General features: G+C 40.1%; 1 protein-coding gene across 1 annotated transcript in view; it reads right to left on the bottom strand.

The window, feature by feature from the left end:
• Positions 1–737: 737 nt before the first annotated feature.
• The window catches only part of ADAMTS12 (ADAM metallopeptidase with thrombospondin type 1 motif 12), a 144,271-nt gene continuing 125,273 nt past the window's right edge, over positions 738–19,735 (bottom strand). Inside the window, exons 19-24 of the mRNA XM_064642842.1 lie at positions 17,497–18,645; positions 12,764–12,916; positions 10,048–10,221; positions 8,164–8,310; positions 6,286–6,439; positions 738–4,508 (exon numbers count right to left, since the gene is read on the bottom strand). Of these exons, the coding sequence (XP_064498912.1) occupies positions 4,273–4,508; positions 6,286–6,439; positions 8,164–8,310; positions 10,048–10,221; positions 12,764–12,916; positions 17,497–18,645 (2,013 nt within the window). The 3' untranslated portion in view covers positions 738–4,272. The remainder of the gene's footprint in view (positions 4,509–6,285; positions 6,440–8,163; positions 8,311–10,047; positions 10,222–12,763; positions 12,917–17,496; positions 18,646–19,735) is intronic.

The raw sequence follows: 19,735 nt of genomic DNA on the forward strand, positions 1-19,735 counted from the left end.
AGAAGTACAGAGAAGCTGTGGATGCCCCATTCCTGGAAGTGTTCAAGGCCAGGCTGAATGAGGCTCTGAGCAACCTGGTCTAGTGAAAGATGTCCCTGCCTATGGCAGGGGGGGGTGGAACAAGTTTCCTTCCTTTAAGTTTCCTTCCAGTTCAAACCATTCAGTGATTCTATGATTTATTCAATGATGTCTCAGACCCAGCCAAAGCCACTGATTCACTGAATCCAGGCAGCTACCAGGGACCTTCTTCCACCTGCTTGTAACATGACAGAGACAGAGGTGACTCCAGAGGTCTAGCAAAAGACTGCCTCCCCAGAACACTGAGTGCAAACTAATGGTGCTCTCTACCCAAGCCTAACAGTGATGCCTGTGTTTCTGGGCAGCATGTCAGAGCTACTGTGATTAAATTTCTGGGCATAAGCATCAGCAGTATCTGAAACTCAAGTGCTGAAAAGGTTTGGTGCAGTGGTAAGATTTCATCTATTTCATAAGAAATGACTAAGCCTATTAATGTATATTTTTACTTAGCACCACGCTTTAATCTTCTACTTTCCCCCCTCACCCTTTTTAATGATCTCTTTTATGTAAGAGTATCAAACATCAAAATAACTCAATGATGGGGATCCCCGGCATAGTAAATGTATTTTCTAAGCTTTTTTCTTTTTTTTTTTTTCCCATGGAAATTCCATCTTATGAGTCTTCTTGCACTGAAAAAATAAAATACCAGAGACATCAAACATAAGCAATGCCATTTATTGAAGCTTGAAACAAATATGTCATCATAGTTTGCTTTTTAAACCTTGAAATATTAGAACAAGCTGTGAATGTGCCAAATACACATTTTTCCTGAGCAATCTGTTGAAGCTGATGTGTCTCGGGCTAATATGATAATATAATGATAATATGCCTCTGCACTTTGTACTCTATTCAGTTTTGAGACTAATGACCATCTGGGTTTAGATCATAAATCCACCTTTACTTAAGAATAGTTGTCTCATAATAGCAGTGGCACTGCTCTGTTAAAAGAGTTCATGTTGTCACAATCTTTTCCCTAAAGTTTTAAGCTGAGCAAAGTGATGACTGTGCTTCCCTGGGTAGAAAGATTTATTTTGATTAATGTCTATAATATAATTTATTCACTTTTTATTAATTTCAAATGAAATTACAGCTCCCTGAAGAAAACAATGAAGGCAGAAATGGTTTTTACTCCATGGTAGCCCTAAGGAGCACTGGAAAGGCCAACCCTCACAGGCATTCTTCCTCCCACCTGCACCATATCCACTCAGTCAGCTCCTTTTTCCTTAGCCCATGTACCTGACAGCCCACTTCTGCTGACTGCTGTGGATAAAAAGTTGCAGGTACCTCTGAGCACAGAAGAGTCCGATCCTGAAGTGAACCTAACTCTGTCCTGCCCAAATCCTGTAAGATGCTTCTGGGAATACAAGAATCATCTGCACTTACCACCAATTTGGGTTGTTTGGCTATCAGAGAACTGCTCTACACAATGCAGCCTGAGGCCAAGCCCTGCCAAATGCTTCCTGAACCAGACAGGGCACCTCCATTTCCCCGCATGATACAATATTTCTCTGTTCAGTGGAATAACAACTGCCCAGGTTTTTATTGCTCAAAGGGTCAGCAGCCATTCAGGTCCTCAGAAGGACAAAAGCACACTGTGAAACTTAAAAAGCATCATGTCTGGCGTTGGCCAGCAACACCAGAGACATCCATTATCGTAAGAGTGCACGTGCACCATTGTAAGTCATCCCCACATTATATAGCACCACATTTTTAACAGTGGATTTTATCAGCACCTATAACTGGCGTTATATTGCCAGCACAGAGGTTAATAAACCTAACCTTGACATGCTGCATATTTTGAACTCCCAGAGACTTCAAGTGGAGAAGTGAGCCTTAAGCCAAAGGTCACAAACCTTTGATAAAGGACAATGTGACTTGCGGCCATTATTAGGTTAATATATTACAGCCAGGCCAAGATATTTCTATTAACTTCATTAAGGTCTGTCTAGAAAGAGGGCTACTGCTAGTCACAGTTCTGTAACCATAGTGACACTTGGATTCATGGCTTTGTGTCTCAATCTGAACTGCATAAAATGTGACATTTCCACGTATTAAAATCTCAAATTGTCAGGTAACTAGGGAGTAAATCTGAGATTTTCTAAAAAGAGTGTAGAACCAAGGTGTCAAAATCCTACTGAATTCCAAAGGAATCTAAATGTCTGCTCTTGTCCAGCTGTTTTGAAAATGCCCAGCTTTGTTCAAAGGGGCCAGTTGCAGCTCCCTGAAGTTTGTTCTGCCATTTTCTTCAATAGCAAAACAGATTTGGCTAGTGGTCTCCTAATGCCTGAGGTCTGACCTATGCAGACAATACTCTGGGTCATAAATTCCTGTCCCAGGTGCCCCTCAACCTCATTATGATCAAGGATTTGCACTAGGGGAAAAGTTTGCTGTGAGTGAGGTGATAGAGTGCTCTTGTGGACGTGAGCTTGCACTACTACTGGGAGATACTGGATTAAATGATAGTTCTATCACTGAATATTAGTGTGAACTACAGAGTTTCCAGTTGCAAGCTGGCCTTTATGCCAATGCTGTAAAATTTGTTTCAAAATGTAGTATGGGAATTTTCCAGCTGAAATTCTTGCATGCAACATTTGAAGCTGCAAGAAAGGTTTAAGTCTGTAAAGTTGAATTTTGTCATATGAGTTAACATGACATTTGCAAAACTGTTTAGCTGAGTCAGCTCATCACTCTTTCCTCTCTTTTTGTAGTTTGTAGAGGAACAGAAAGACTTTAGTCTTCAAACTCAAAAGGATCAACTTCAAACTGTCCTTACCTACACCAGTTTAGAGATCTTTTGCTCTCTCACTGCGTGACTCCTTTACTCTTTGTGCCATAAACAGTGGAAACCATTACAGGACCAGATTTCTCTGTTCAGCAGCAGTAATATTCTTGAACTAAATGGAGCTGACCACTAACATAACACTGGATGAAGCGAGATGTCAATAGAGATAGAATACCACCAACATACCCTTTCCAAAGGATAAATGTTGAGGTTGAATTTTTGCTGCAGAGCAATCTGGTACAACCTCTGTGCTGCATCAGTTTCCTGATAGCTTTATATGTCCTGCTGACTTGTACCATTTGTGTTTGAACATCTGCAGCTATGGAGATTGGCCACAGTTTTGACTTGGAAGGCTTGCTTTATCTGATTTCAAATCACTTTGGATAGCTAATTTTGGAGAGGAACTACAGATGATACGTGAGACTTAAGAATGTTATTGCCTGTCTAGCAAAAGATTTGCCTGTCTAGCAAAATTATTTCTTTATACTGAAATTATTCTGTCAAATGCACTGTATAAAACTGTCTAACAGATATTGCTGGTTTCTCTCCTAAATGTGTAAAAAAGACACGTAGATGTGGCACTTAAGGACGTAATTTAGTGGCGGACTTGGCAGTGCTGGGTTAGAGGTTGGACTTGTTGATCTTTTCCACCGAAATGATTCTATTACTCCATTAAGGTGGTAGATACAAACAGATTTGATGTTGCTTAAAACATATTTGGGAACTTAACATCCTATATTTGATGGTCTTTTCAGGTTACTGCAAGACATTTGTAGCAAAAGAGGAGTGGCGAGAACAGGCTATGGCTGAGGTATCCTTCAGAGGTTCAATCAAGCACTAAATGAAGATTTCTTTTCTTCCGAAAAATCCGATGTTTCAAGTCAACCTATCACAAACAGTTACTATAAAACTTTGCTTTCAAATTTATGAAGTGAGCAATGACTTTAGAGAAACACTGCCACTTCACCTGGATTCCTAAGAAAGAAAGGCAAGTAGGCACAAAGAGAACTGGGCCACGGTGCAAGTCTGTGTCTGCTGCCCAAGTGGCCTCCTTCACTAAACACTCTTAAGTAGGCAGTACTGGTGTTTCAAGTCAGTTTTGGAAAGAGATGGAAGAAAGAACAAGTAAAACATTCAATTAAAACAATCAGAAAATTCTTGCAAGCTTGTTTCTAGCACCTATGCATGCCTAAGAATTACTAGCTGCTGGTACTTTGCAAATTATGTTACAGTTTTTGGACTATTATAGAGAGAGAAAAAAAGAAGCAGTAACTTAGGAGTCATAATCCTAGGCAATGTGTTTTCCCAGTTTTGATCACAGATTTTCATTTATGTTGGATGGTTCATAAAAAAATAAGGAACGTAAAGCCTGTAAACAGAAGCCCTACTCAAAGAAGAAAGATAGTGCCAAGCTAGTGCCAAGCTGCTTGGTTGTTGTTTTCTTGGGTTTGAGGTGATTTTCTTCTAGATTTAGTGTAATTTTGTTGTCTGAGGCCTCGCTGATCCCCATATCTTGCTTTGTTACGGATTCGGGGCTGACTACATGTGAAGCAGCACTGAGTCTGTATTGATGGCAGCAAGCACTTGCCAATGCCTTTCAGCCTCTGACAGAAGTGAACTGACAGCTGGTCTTTGCTGCAGGGCGGTCCTATGGTGGAGAAGATAAGAAGAATTAGCTATATTTTGCTGACGCACTGTCTGTATTTCAAGAATTTTAAACTGCTTTATGACGGTGCTGTCTATCAAGGCTCTTACTTATGATGGCTTTCTCTTCCTCTGTATTACAGATCAGTTTGATCCCCCTGAAATTCTAGGATCTTTTAGTGAACACGTGACCTTCTGCCTTGGAAAATGCAGCACTTGTTGCTGTTCAGTTACACGTTACTTTTGCAGCAGACAGAGCTGATCTACGTTTTTCACTTGAACATTTCTGCTGACAAGGACTGCCAGGGAAAGCCTAGTAACAATGACTTGTGAGCCTGGTACTTTTGCATTCTTGTAACTGCATTTAAGACAGGTGCAGTGGGCTGGGAGAGTGATGCAGAGCAAGGCAGGCAGGCAGGAGAGCACAGACAAAGCACATGCAACTACACATTCAGCTTGGCTACACTTCAATTTCTGCAGCACCAGGGACTGGTCCTGTGTGTACTATGGTGCTGACAGGTCTGTGGTAGCTTTAATAAACTGACGTGCCAAACTGAGATATTAGAAACAGGAATCCTCAGCTGTGAGAAGACAAGGTGTGCAAAAGCAGGAAAACGGTGCATTAGCTGAATGTAAGGCTGTTTTTCAGCAAATGTCCCAGCACTGGAACTAGGGAAACTCAGTGAAAACTAGTATAAAGGCAGATCAAAACAGATAAAAGTGATTCTTTTCACACCAGGCTGTGCACCCAGTAGGGCATTTCTTGTGTTTCATGGGCCACTTGAGTTTTATTCACAGAAATACTCTAATAACTAGTACTAATCTGTGTAGGCAGTATCTATTAGATTCTGTCTTTCTGAACATGAGAGGGACAGGAAATAAGCAGACCAATTCAACCTTATGAAAAAACGTGTGCTAAAGATCTATGAACAGCAGCAGGAGTGATGCATCACTCTCAAGGGTGTCAGATCTGCGCTGCCCTCAGGAGTCAAACCCTTGTCCCATTGCCAAATCAGACCCTTACCACTGACGTACTAAGAGGGAAGAATCATCCTCCAAAAGGCTTTTGAAGGCTTTTCTAGAAGGACTATGAGTTGTTGCTGTTCTTACCTGAGGGAACCAGTCAGATACTGCAGTACGCAGACTACAGATAAAGATTTGTACCCTTTTGTAAGCTTCTTCCTTCCCCCGATACCTCTTTTCTGGGCTATTAACCATCTACACCACCATGCTCCTGGGCCTTTGAACAAGAGAAGTACAGGACACCCTAAGTCACTTCTCCCCACCTCTTCATTTTGGACAGTCCCACCCTGTGGGACACTGATTTTTCTTACAGTGTCTCTCTGTAAGAATATGCTTGCTTGCACTCACAGTCCAGAATCTGCAGCTTCCACAGGGGGAATCTATCTTAAGAAATGGTCTCTGTTTGGACTCACACTGCATGTCCTTCCACAGTCCTCCATGCAGTCTAAGTTACCTAAAATAGGCCAACACAAGCAGGCCTGTTCATTTAGTTGTGGCATCATAAATTAGGCATGCATGCTCAGAGGACTGCACTCCTCATCATGCTCAGAGGACTGAACAAGGCCAGGAGGGCTGGTTCTGCCAACAGAGGAGCTGAGCAGCAGCAGGTCAGGCTGACCTTTAAGTACTGAACTCAAGTACAGTACTCAAAAGAAGTTAATAGATTGAGTAGATAGATTCAGTTCCCAGTTTTTGAAGAATCTCAGCACAAATGGAGAGCTTTTTGGAAACTGTCTCATGCAGGTGTATTACCATACCTGTACTTTTCCTGCACTCTTGCACATTGCATTTTTGATGCTCTGTTGGCTTGGCTTTGTCCACACACATACTGTCATCTTCAGTTTCATTAGTTTCTGTATTCATGCATTTCACAGTTCTTTGCTGAATGCCCCCTCCACAAGAAACAGTGCACTGAAAGAAAGTAATGTTAACACATATAAAAGTATTTTTATATGGAAATTTTGTAATATGCCAGTATTTGCGCTGTAATGTGACAGGAGGCTAAAAATGCCATATGATCCAGAACCAATGACTTTACACTACTTTGTGTACTGTGTGCTCTACCCAGATACCTCCATGGTGTATTGTGGCCAGATTTGGTAGGATACAGTGGAAGAGTAAATAGCATAACTAAAGCATTTTGGAATGTGTAACCAGGGGGAGAGGACTGTTTTCTACTGAGGAGGATGAGGATGATCAGTCCTACAAAATAAGAGAGTAGTAATCTAAATTAGTACAATTAGGACATTTTTTGCATCCCATTTTCTCGCTAAGTTAAACATATATAATCATTGCAATGTTACGTCTACAAATGACCAAGATAAGATTTATTAAAAAAGCTCGGTGAAATGTTGTTTCTTTCGTGACATTTACACAGTGGTTATCCTTTCTTTATGACCACAAAAGAACAGCCAGCTGCTTGTTCTGGCTGCAAAAAGACAGCCATAAAAAAGGAACACTTTTAAAATACATTCTTGTACTATTCCGTAAATGTATTTAATTCTTCAGATTTCCCAGAGCATCTGGGAATTCCAATTAATCATAAGTTCTTTTTCTCTTCAGATAAATAGTGCCCAGTAAGATAAATAATTCGACAGACAGAGAATGTCAGCTAATAAAACACCAGAGATGAAGACAGGACTGGTACCTCTGTAATTTTTCTGCAAATTATCCTTTCTCTGATATATATATCTGTGCATAAGACACAACTGTACTGGTGTGAAGCACATTAAAAGGTCTTAGGTACTCTTGCAACAACTTTATATTGATGTTTAAAATCTTTCTAATAAAGTAAAATCAATAATTAATACATTAATATAGGATTGACAAATCAGTAAAATAATTGGTATAATTTTTTGTATTCAGGTGCTGATTTTATGCATTTCACTTCCATATTTAAGTGTTACACTAACTTCACATTACATTATAGTTATGTCCCATCTAATGGCTTTGTGTCAAAACCAACTCATTACATTTTCTGTCTTACATGAGTCTCCATGGTTTCCTTATTTGTGTCTCCCGCTTTTAGCATTCCTTCGATATTCTATTCTGCTGTGAGGATATTTTTAATGTATGCTGTGTTTATTAAGGAAACTGAAGGGAAATGTTTATTAGAAATACCAGTTTCTTTATAAATAAATGGGTGTTGCAGACAATGGAAGGTTCCCCAAAGACATGTCTTATATTTGTCAATTAGATTTCCAGGTGTCAAAGTAGAAGGCTATTGGTCAAAACTCAGATTTTCTCTTCATGTGGGCAAGTCCAGTATTTCACAAAATTGCTTTAAGGATCACCCAACCCCCTCTAATAGCTTGAACAGTGGAAAATTTCAGATAAGCAATGGAAGAATGTAAATGGTATCTCCTTTTTATCAGACAAGTTAAAAACTCCAGCCCTTCAACAACACCTAATGCAGCAAAAAAAGTAGAAGCTACAATACCAGTCAGCTGAAGGAACGGAGATGGGCTGGCTATGAAACATTTAGTAATATTTTCAAAAGTTCTTCATTTGTAGCTTCAGCTGTGAATAAGAAGCTACCCTTGCCACAGGCACTGAGGTTCAAAGACAAGAAGATAATATGACCAAATATGGCCAACTCATGACAAAAGCTAAACCAAAAATAAACTGAATCCTACCGGGCTCCAGGCCTGGTTAATCCATTGTGTACAAGGCTGCCTGTTACATGATGCAGTGGCATTAGGTCTTTTGGTCCAGTCACAGTGCCCTTCTTCTGGGCAGTAGATGTGTCGCTTTTGCTGGCCACCACCACAGGTTCTCGAACACTAACAAAAGAGGGGCACAACAAGAGATGGGAATGGGTAACAACACAAAAAAAGACCATAAAGACAGTTGAAAATGTTCATTCAGAAATGTGGATAACAAGAGTTATCACAATGTGTTAACAAGACTTAACAAGAACCCTGGGTCACTGCCCCATGGGATTTGGAAAGATATACAAGCTAGCCTGCACGTCAAGTCCTAAAGTCTAGGCACGAAGAAAAGCTCTGCATTGAGACACTTACTTCATCATATGCTTGGAAGGAAACAGGAAATAAGCTGTTACTTGGGGAAAAGCTGCTCCTGACATGCATTATTGCAAGGGCTATAGGACAGCATGGAAGTGGCAACACAGAACAGGCAACACAGAACTGCTGATCAGCATCACTGGCACCAGTAGCTTCTCTAACAAGAATGAGATTGGAAGTCACATGTCTGCAGGATTATTCTGTAATACTTACTGAAGACAGAACAAGTTCATGAGATGCAGCATCTCATTTTATGAGGTGGCTGGGGACATTAAAATTCATTCAGTCCATACAACAAATGAACTATTTGGCAATAACAGTGTCTACTTTTATTATATATACACTATATATATATATGTATTTGATATATTCACTACAAAGACAGTGACCTAAGTTATTTTTTAAACATTCTTCTGTCCACATTCCAGTATTACTTATCCACTGACTTTTTATTATTTTTTCACTTCATCTGCAGCAGAGCCTGCTTAAAATACACAAAGTATTTCACACTGTGGCATGAAACAATGTGCCAGATATACTTTGAATAATGCATTGTTCCTGTCCTACAAGCAATTGCATCCTGTCCTACAAGCAACTGAATCCCTATGGACAGAGCACTCTGTCTGACATCTGGTAAATTAACCTTTTCAATCCAATTGTATCCAGCATTCTTAGCATGAAGACAACTGTCAGGGTTTGACTAGTGTTTTTTTAAAAAAATTTAAGTGGCAAACAAGTGTAATCATTTGGCTATTTTTATTTTTTTGACCTCTGCTGATTACTTTGACAGAAATCACACATCCTGATGTTCTTCTTGCAGGTGTGTTTTGTCAATGTCTTACAAAGAACAATGTGATCACCTCCCTTGAAATCCAAAAGCATCAGGTCCAGAGGGCTGTAAACATCATGGTGCTTTCTCCAGAGCTGCTTTTAGTGGGAGTAAACACTAAAATGTAATTCAGAACATGTGCTTTAGCTGACACAAATATGTACCTGGCTGCCTATGAGTTCATTGGAGCAGATTTATATCACAAAAAGACCCAAAAGTCAGATTTATCTTATGTCTGGCCTAAGCTTCCAGATCTACAAAATTTCAGCCCAAAAGCTGAAGGGAAAGGAAAATTTTAAATTCACCATAATGAGAAAGCAACATTAAAATGGCAGCAAAACGGATTAATCTAAACGAACCACATTTACTGATCCAGTAGAATAGCTAAAAGAAATCTTTTTCCAGGCCATCTACTACTCTCTTTCAGAGTATGGTGATTTACAGCTCTGGCTGTGTATTATATGCAATCCTAAGAATGACTTAGGGAAGTCTGACGAACATCTATGCTAATTCTTGCTGTAACCATACACAAGGACTGCAGAGTGGTACACACCAGCTGTGTGTCTTCCTTTGAGCACAGGTTTACCCAACAGCACAGGATCTGAGAGTCACTGTTACCTGACAGGTAATTGCTCGTTCCAAAAGCTTCTTTTCAAGGACAATACCTTATTCCAGGGCTCCACATGCCACTGCAAACAAGGCTCTGTGTTACACCTAGTGCTGAGTTGTGGTTTATATCCGAGTAACTGGCAATGAAAAGGCCTGAGCAGTCGCTTTTCACGGACATCAATGCAGTGAGCATCTCGGGTCTTGAAGCCGCCGCTGCAGTTCGCAGAGCACTGCACACAAAACAGAAAGGGGCACATCTCCAAATGATGCTCTGCTGAGGGGCTGTACCTTCCCCAGTCACAGAGGAGCAGGACAGCTTGAGCTCTGAGCATCCTGAACAGAGGAAATTTCCAGTTTACTGTAACAACAACCTGTTGTAAGGCTTAAACACTGTGGTCTCATCACAGCAAACCGGAACACACCATATAAGTACTTCCCTTCCTTCACTTCCATGTCCATTAATGACACGTGTGTGTATTTAATTGAGAAATCTTGACAACTATTTCCAAAAATGTCACAGTGAAAGAGTTATAATGCAACAAATACAAAAAATGAATTCTGTATGTAAGGAGATTGTCAGTTCCTCAGTTGCTTCAGAAGGAGGGAAAGGAGGGAGGGAGGGATGGAGGGAGTAGCAGTTCCCACCCTCATCTTCCTTGCTCCTCATGGCACCAGGAGGTTCCATACTCCGAGAGCAGTCTGGGCATGAGAGAAAGGGAAAGAAGAGAGGCACCCTGAGCCTCATTCATAGCCTGTGAAATCACTTCTCAGCTTAGAGCTCTGCCAGTAAGCTAAGTGAGCTCTTCCAGCCTCCTGTTTCTCTCTGAAGCTTGCTCCAAGGCCTCATGCAGCATCACCAGGTCCTGTCCCCAGACACCAAAGCTCAGGAACTCTCCTGTTGTCGAGGAAGAAGTGAATTTTCTACTCAAAGGATAAGGAAAAATACACATTTTGACTTCATCCAGAATTAAAGCCAATTCCAACGACACCACTGAGTAACCTCAGATCAGCTTTCACCTTTACCACCACGCTGCAACAATAACTAATGCTGTTCTCCTTTGCATAAATAACCATTCTTCAGTTGAGCAAAGAATTTGAACATAATAATTCCCATGAGAGATGAAGAATGAATGGGGAGGGAATCCATACTCTTGTAGACAGGAGTTTTTGTCCCTCTGGATAAAAACAGTGAACAGAAGTGACTGTGTAAAAAAATTAGTACAACAGCCCCAAAATATGTGCGAGTTATACCTAGTATTAAACTCAGACTGTAAGATCTAGTCAGAAGCACCTTTCTTTTAGAGAAGAGGAGAATTAGATGAGAGCAAAGGAACAGAAGAAGCTGTACTATACTAGCAGCGGAACAGAGCCATCTTGCTATGATAAGGTGCCTTAAGAATGTTTGAAATGAGTAACAAAAAACAATTTCACTCATAAAGCAAACAAATGTTAGTAATTTTTATATATTAAATTGTAATTAGGTTTGTCTGTCTAGTTCAATATATGGAAAAAAAGGGTGAGTAACACAATAGAAATCTGCTAGGAAAAGCCTTTTGCTTTAAATTGTTTTCACAATTGGACTGACACTTTTAAAAATTTGTGTCCCATAATATTTTACCATTAAGCCTTATTTCTAGCTACTTTTTTTGACATAACTATCATTCATTTCCTGCAAGAGCAATGACATTTATGAAGAAAAAGTGAAGGTAAAATATGCCCTACTGTAAATGGGACTGCGCAGTATCTATGTATCATTTAAAATGAATTTTGAAGGCTTAAATGTAGTTATGTAAAGCCTTGGCCTTTCCTGAACTTACTAAACAGGCATGTAATTCCTGTACAAATCAATTCTGTGTCAAAGAGCTTAATAATAGAGCACAGGTTTTGTAACTACAACCTTTTCTTTGTACGAATCTGCCCTCTAGCCCAATGGCAACAACATTGTCCACAAAAATGACATGTACTGAAAAAGAGCATCTTTCTCTTTATTAAATCGACATTATTTCAATAGAATTCTGTAGGTTTTCTCTTTTGAGTCATAAAAAATAACCAGCTGTTTAAAACTCCATTTTTAGACTGCATGAAGACAAAATGTAATAAGTTTCAAGAAGTCACCAAAGTCCTTCCAGGTGTCTATCATGCATCTTAAAATACCAAAACGTAAGTCAAACACAATTCCTTGGGCTCCACTTGCCACCCTGGACACTATTCTGTCCCTTGACCAAGCCATGTGTACACAACTAGGATCAAACAGGACCCCATACATAGCAGGCATTCTCCCCAGTACCACGCTCTTTCATTTTTTAAATGTAAAAATTAGAGATGAAATGGATGGGGAACAGATCGTGTCACATAAGAGATAACATATGGTGACAAGGGTGAATAGGAACATGACAACTTCTTCTTTCAAATTCCCACTGCTTCTTAAAATTAGGAGATGCCTCTGGAAGCAGAGATCAAAAAGATGCCACAACCAAATATGTACAGCTTTGCCCTACAATCTCCATAGAACATGAACAGTGAGTCCTGCTTTGGCTTCAGATGCAAGAGTTAATGAGCACAACCTACGACAGGAAGAACAAAATTCACAGCAGATGTGTTTCTAGATATAACTTGGTCAGGAAATCAGAAAATTAGTGCTGAATAGTCAACTGGGAACCATGTATGCATTACCACTGAGTAAATAATTGCTTTAAAAATGAAGTACTTAGAATTTCCTACTCACTGAAATTTGCAAGCTTACTGTTCACACACAGCTCTGAATGAAGTTACCTTGCTCCAATTTCCTGTTTTCCAGCTAGCACATGGGCGGAGATAACATTTTCTTGCAGGATCAGGCTTTTTGATGTGCTGACAGTGAGAGGTGTTCCTGCTGCTGCACTTCACCAGTCTCCAGAAAGCCCCCATTCCACAGGTGGTGGAGCACTGCAGAAGGGTAAAAGGAAAGCCCAGGGGCACACTCAACATTAGTACATCATTTGGAAACAATCCTGGAACCTAAATATAAATATCTAGAGCCATTTTAGATGACCTAGGTTATCTGAGAAACTCAAAAGAAGACTTCAGACTCACCTGAATTTTACTTAATGTTCTGAAAGAGGGCTTTCTATTGCTTTGTTAAGACAGTACCAATTTTGATTTATACTACGCAATTCTCTTATTTGGCAAAATCCTGCTTACTGAGACACTCTAAATCTGTACCAGCTGTTCCACCATTTTCTTCTGTTGTCTTTGGGGATCCAATGTACGGTATAATTGCATCCAATCTCCAGTATTGCTCCCTCTCTATCCCTAATATTCCTCATGAGATAGCCAGCAAATTAAGAGCAAATCTTAAATAAAATGTGAGAATCTTGGAAAAAATGTGCAGCAAAAAAATGTTTTAAAATTATTAATTCAAGAAGGGACTGAGTGTTTTCAACATTTGAGAGGATTTTGGTGTCTGAGGTAAGAGAAAACTGATTATTCCAGTCCAGAACCCAAGAATGCACACTTCTTACAAAAAAGTCAAACACTGTCATTGTATTCTGAAGCAGGAAGGGGTGAAGATTGGCTGGAGATACCCATTTACCTTTTTCTCCCTTAAAAGGGGAGGGACAGTGAACAACTACACATATAGAATCAAATCCAACACACCAAGCAACCTGTAGCTGGCATGAGAAACAGCATAAATAATCTTGGACTAAGTCAGCAAAAGGATGCAGAAAGCAACTGCTATTGTTTGGTTTGACCTCCTTTTGTGGAAGTGGGAAAGCTAAGTAAAGTTCTTGGAAAAATAAGGAAACTTAAGCTGAAGATGAGGCCGGAAAAAAAAATCAACATTGAAGACATGGGGATTCCTGGAACATGTGTACAAGGGTCCCGTTAAAGGGAAGTGCATACCACTGTTCAGTTTTGCCTAGTGACATATCTATCCCAGACAATTTCTCTGCCTGAGAGGATGGACTGCCTTTGTCTTGCTTGCTGACTTACAGCTTCCTCAGCTCTGCTATGCCTGTCTGACAACACCAAGACTTTACTGAAGGGGTGCTCAGTCTTTGACCAAAGAGCACACATTCTGAGCACACGTGAGAAGATCAAAGATAGCTGTAGGGATGGTTCTGGGTAGGTCATACTTATAAAAGCTTTATATTCCCGTCTGAGGAAGGTGAAACACAGCAGGCTTCTTTCAAAACCTATGTGCAGATACAGAGTCAAGAGGGAAATGCATGATGCTGCAAACAGTGCAGCATAAAGCACACTCCAGCATAAAGCCTTAGCTTTCTTGACTGTTGTTTGATGCTACATAAAGGAGACAGATTGCTCTGAAGTTTGTGAAGACTTACTGCTTTTCCCTTTTGTTGTTTGGGAACCAAGATTCCCTCTTGTCATAGCAGATGTCTATTACGGGGGAGAAAGTGCAGGTGACTTTTCATGACCAATAGCAGAGGTGCAGAATGAGCAGGTCTAGTGGTAATGGGATATCTCTGATACCCAGAAAGCTCCTAGAAAGTGAAAAGTGACAGCCCAGAACAACTTGGGAAAGTCGTAGGAAAGAAAGTAGAAGTTACAGACAGAAGCACCAGTGGAATTGGGCACTGTTTGGCCCTACTCACATTAGTGCTCTCCCTTGGGAGGCAAGTGCCAGCACTGGTACAGGACATGTCACACCATTCCACTTCAGTGACTATCACTATTCTTGGGCACTATTTATTTACTAGTATAGATGTGTCATAAAGAGCAAAGAAATGTCAGAATACTGGCAGCTACTAAAAGAGAAGGAGAGAGAGTACAGCAAGACGTTCATCTAGGTAGATGCACTGGTCTTGAAATAGCAATGCCTTGGACAGATGTCAGCTAAAAACACCCACAAAGTTTTACTAAGGACAGGTATATAGAAAGAGCAAAAATAAAGTCAGAAAACTGTAGATTAAAAATTAGTTAAAGGTAATGAACAAAAAGAAAAGGTTCTGTGAATGTTAGAATCAAGGTATGTGTCTGAAATAGGTAACTTTTATTTCATGAGAAAGATAACAGCTGACTTTATTAACAGAATCACAGAATGGTTGAGGTTGGAAAGGACCTTTGCTCATGCACGGCCACCTGGAGACAGCTGCTCAGAACCATGTCCAGATGCCTTCAGAATCTCCAGGGATGGAGATTCCACAAACTCTCTTTTTTCACCCACTTTTCCTTCTTCAAATTTGTAAAAAAAAAAAAAAAGTTAAACGTGACACACTTTCTATGAAGTTAATTTTAACAGATATAATAGCTTTCACAAGAATAGCAAAAGATTACCAAATCATTAAAGAACAGCAAAGTTAGATACATTAAGTATCCTCAAACTGATTCCATCAATTCTGTAAAACCAAATATATTGACCTTATCTAAACATTCATTTAAGTATGCTTCAATAGCTTTGAACTGTTGAGAATTATTTTTTCTATAGATTGGAAAAGTCCCAGAGGACTCGATAAGAATATCTTTCAAGTTATTTTTAGGAAAAGAAAAAGTCCTACCTGTGGTCTAACCGAATGCTTCACCCAACTTGACCTCACAAGAACATAAAAAACAAATTACTGAATAATGAAGATCAAAATGGCAAATACTAACAAAAATGATAAAGCAACAGAAAAGCCCACATGGACCTATCTAGAAAAAATTATTCAATTGAGTCTAAAACCCTGCTTTGACAGGGATACATGGCTTAATGAAGAAAAGGAGCCAGCTGACATGATGCTTTTACATGTCTGTATAAAGCATTCTTTTAGCAAATGATGGAAATATAGCCTAGGTGAAATAATTACAAGATCAGTGTTCAGCTAACTGAAAAACTGTGGTAAAGTGGTCCTCGTTGGTTCAGTGTCATAATGAACTGACACTTCAAACATAGTCCTGCAGGGCTCTGTCCAAAGCCAGGCTCTCTCCAGTATTTTCATTAGCTAACTGAATAATGAAAGACAGTATGCGCTTAAAATACTTGCAGATGATGACAAGTTGGGAGAGTTGCCAGGAATGTTGAAATCTGAACTCAAAGACACCTCACCACATTAAAAACTATAAGAAAACAGTGAAATTCAAAAATACATGCCAAATACTGCACTTAGGGAAAACTTTTTATGCATACAGATATATACACACATACACATTCATATATATAGGTCTCAAACATAACTGAGAACATCTGACATCTGCTGATCTAGAAATACTGTATTAAGGGATACAGAATTTACAACGGACCACGAATTCAATAAGTGAAAGCAAGATGGTTACAAAACAAGACAAATCTGATTCCAGCATTCACAAAGACAGTAATAAATAAAACAATAGCAATTATTCCATTTTATCTGCTATGTGTCAGCTGGGGCCACAATGAACGTCACTGATGAAGAAATATGTGATGAAACTGAAGCAAGTCCGGATGAGAACAACAAAGTCACCAGATATTTAGAAAACACAAGGAAAATCTGAAAAGAATTTAGAAATTGGACCTCAGAACATTAAGAAGAAAATTTTCCTTCACAGTTTTTATGTAAAAAAAGGGAATCTTCATTTTCAGTATAGAAGATTTTGGCTATGTATAAGAAAAATATTTCTAAGGTGGATAATGAACGACTAGGACAGACTGTAGCATCTCTATGTTAGACCTCTGCTCAGGCTGTGGTGGGCTTGGGGGTACAACCTTTACCCTGAAATTCTGTTGTAGACTCTCGCACCCAAGCAGATCTAAATGCAGGTATTCAGGCATGTGCAGGAGGAAATGCTTCACGTGTCTCACCAGAACATGGGAAGCTAAGGCCATTCTCACCTGGCCATGGGAAGACACAAGATGAAACTTCAAACTGCCATCAGGAACACACGTCCTGAACAACCACTGATGTGGTGACAGAGCCTGCTCTTGCTCAGGGGTCTTACCCACTGGCTGCATCCAGACAGAGGACACCAACACGATCTCAGTGGTCTAGATGTGCCTCCACTGCCATGGGATACACTAAGTCATCTCTTGCTGTCCTTTTGGGCCCTGTATTTCTGCAATTCTATAATAATTCCAGGTAGAGCCAAGGGCAAGTAGGTACAGAGAAACAGACCTTCTCCATCAATACTGAGACAGAGGCAGATCAGTTCAAGGAGGTTTCCAGATCTGACTCTGTTTAGCTTGGTAAAAAAGGCCTTAGAAGAATGAGATAATTAGTTCAGATACCAAACTCTTTCACTTTAGGTACTATGATTTCAAGTATATAAAATCCATTCACAGAAAAAGAACCCTGTTTACATAAAAATAAAATTTTACAGTGGGAAGGACATTAAGTAAAAGTTTGTAATATATGGCCAGGCCCCCTGATGACTATATTCACTTTATGTAAGCAACCTAGATACCCCAAGTTACCAACTCTTTTGTGTCAAGTATTTCATATGAATGTATGGTACTCATTTCAGATAATCATGACAAACTAAGAAGTTTCATTTCAGCAGTGGTTCAGTCAGCTGTTCACACTCTCCACTTTTACAGGCTAACAACAACTTACCTCACTCCAGTTGCCTACTATCCAGTAGGCATCATCCGGCAAACTGTTGGGTGCTGTTATATGGCTGTTTTCTGTGACATTCACTAAAACACCCTCAGATGTTGCACTTTGGTTCCTCAGAGCGTGCTCGAGAGCTGAGGATTGCGTGGTGGTAGTTACCGTGTCAGGCAGCTTTACTTCTTTTCTGTTGTCAGTCTGGTCTCTTGGTACATGTCCAAGCACTGTGAGCCTTTCTGCAACTGGTGCTTGTGGGGTAGTTACTTCTACAACTGGCACATCAACCTGCAGGCTGATATAGTTTGCTGCTGTTGGAAATGCCAGCCCTTGTGCTGCTCTGCTAACAGGAAGGAGCATAGAAGGGTCTTGGTGGTGAGATGCTGGTGGAGACTGGGGAGTCACGCTCTCATTTTGAAGGACAGGAGAGACAGTGTCTAGGGTTGTGCTTCTGGTTCTGATTTCAGAATTGAATTCTGTGCTGTAAAAGAGATCAGTTGGTTTCTTGCTGACTCCAAGAGGCCCATCAATGTCATCAGATTCTTCGGTTAAGTAATCATAGCTGGAAGTTATTTCTGGATTACTAGTAAATGAGGAAACAGGAGTGTCCTCACTTCTGTGCATCTCACTCTCTTTAGTAGAAACTGGCTCACTTTCAGAAGTATTTTCAGAATGCCTTATAATTTTAGTACTTAAGCTGTTATAAATAGGCCATGAAGTAGTATTTTGATATGAACTGTTTTCAGTAGAAACAATTGGATAATTGTAAGCATCACTCGGTCCAGTAAAATTATTTTGTATTGTTCTATTGGCTGTTCCCTCTTTTTCTGAGACATCACCCAAACCAGAGGATGTAGGCAAACAGGGAGTTACACTTTCAGGCCTGAGTGTTTTTGTTGTTGTGTAGGACCTTGGGCTTGGTCTGAGTATCCTGCGAGGAAGATTCCGTTCAGGATTAGTAATTGTTTTTCTGATTATGATCTTGCCTCTTCTGGGTGCCAGTGGGGGCATCAGGAATCTTCCAGCAGAAGGGCATTGCTGAAGACCACACAGGGCCTTAGAGTTTGGTCTCTTGGAACTATCACATGGCTCATCACTATTTTTGGCACAAGTGACATTACGAGTCCTTATTCCACCACCACAGGTAACTGTGCACTGCAAGTGAAACAGAATTAATACACATCCCCTCTTCATTCTGCTGCACATATTGATAAGTATCAGATGGCATTGGTTTATAATACAGAAGCATCATTACAAATAATAATTTAAAAAGCTTTTCTTGAAGAACAAGCATTTCATTCTAGGATGTTCTGCTATCACGGAGTTCTTTCCAAATTTTAAGAACAATAAATGTCACCCTGAGGAAACATCAGTGAAAAAAAGACTACACAATAAAGACAAAACATGAAAGTCATACAATAGATTTTGATTTCTTCATTGACTCACAATAGTCATCTAGCCAACACTTTTTCCACCAGGGTTATAAAAAAACAGACTAAAAACCTGCAATCAAACCCACATCTGACTGGCTTGGTGCTGCTTACAGCGCCCCAAACCTGCTCTGATGATCCATGCAGCTCACACACCCTTGTTGACTTTATGAAATGGATTTTTCATTCAGTCATGGAGCAACCACCAAGTGCTGCCAGAGCTGCTAGCATGTCCCTCTTCAATTACAGACTACTGAAAATAATTAACCTATCTGGCTTCTATTTAAATAAGAGCACTGCTGTGTGTAAAGGGTGCCGGAAGCTAAAGAGACACGGTTTTTCTGTGATGTTTTTCACTCTCAGGCCCACAGGCACAGCCATGCCTTCAGAAGCTGTTGCTCCACTAAGGACTTTGTGAAATCACACCTCTCTGGTCTGAGATACTAAGGCTGGATGACTGGCTGAGTATGAATGTAGATGTTACAAACAACCTACCAGAGGAATTCTTCCTAGGATATGAGGGAGCCTGACCAGCTAACTCAGGGGGTTTAAAACCAGGTGCCTGACAAGAAGTATGAACACTCCTTTTGCCAGCACTCTGATGCCCCTGACACATCTAATTTTTTTTAGAGCTAGGTCACAGGGCAGTAAAACACCAATGATCTTGTGTTACTGGGGCACTCTTTATTGTTCACATCTGTAAAATAACATCAGCTCTGCAGCAACAGGAGCAGGGAAGCAAGCAGAGTAGCCTCACAGTAGGTAAGTTCATTAGCTATTCTGTCTGGCGTCCTTGCACTTCCAGATGAATAGCA

Source organism: Pseudopipra pipra, chromosome Z, assembly GCF_036250125.1.
Source record: "Pseudopipra pipra isolate bDixPip1 chromosome Z, bDixPip1.hap1, whole genome shotgun sequence".
Lineage (NCBI taxonomy): Eukaryota > Metazoa > Chordata > Aves > Passeriformes > Pipridae > Pseudopipra > Pseudopipra pipra.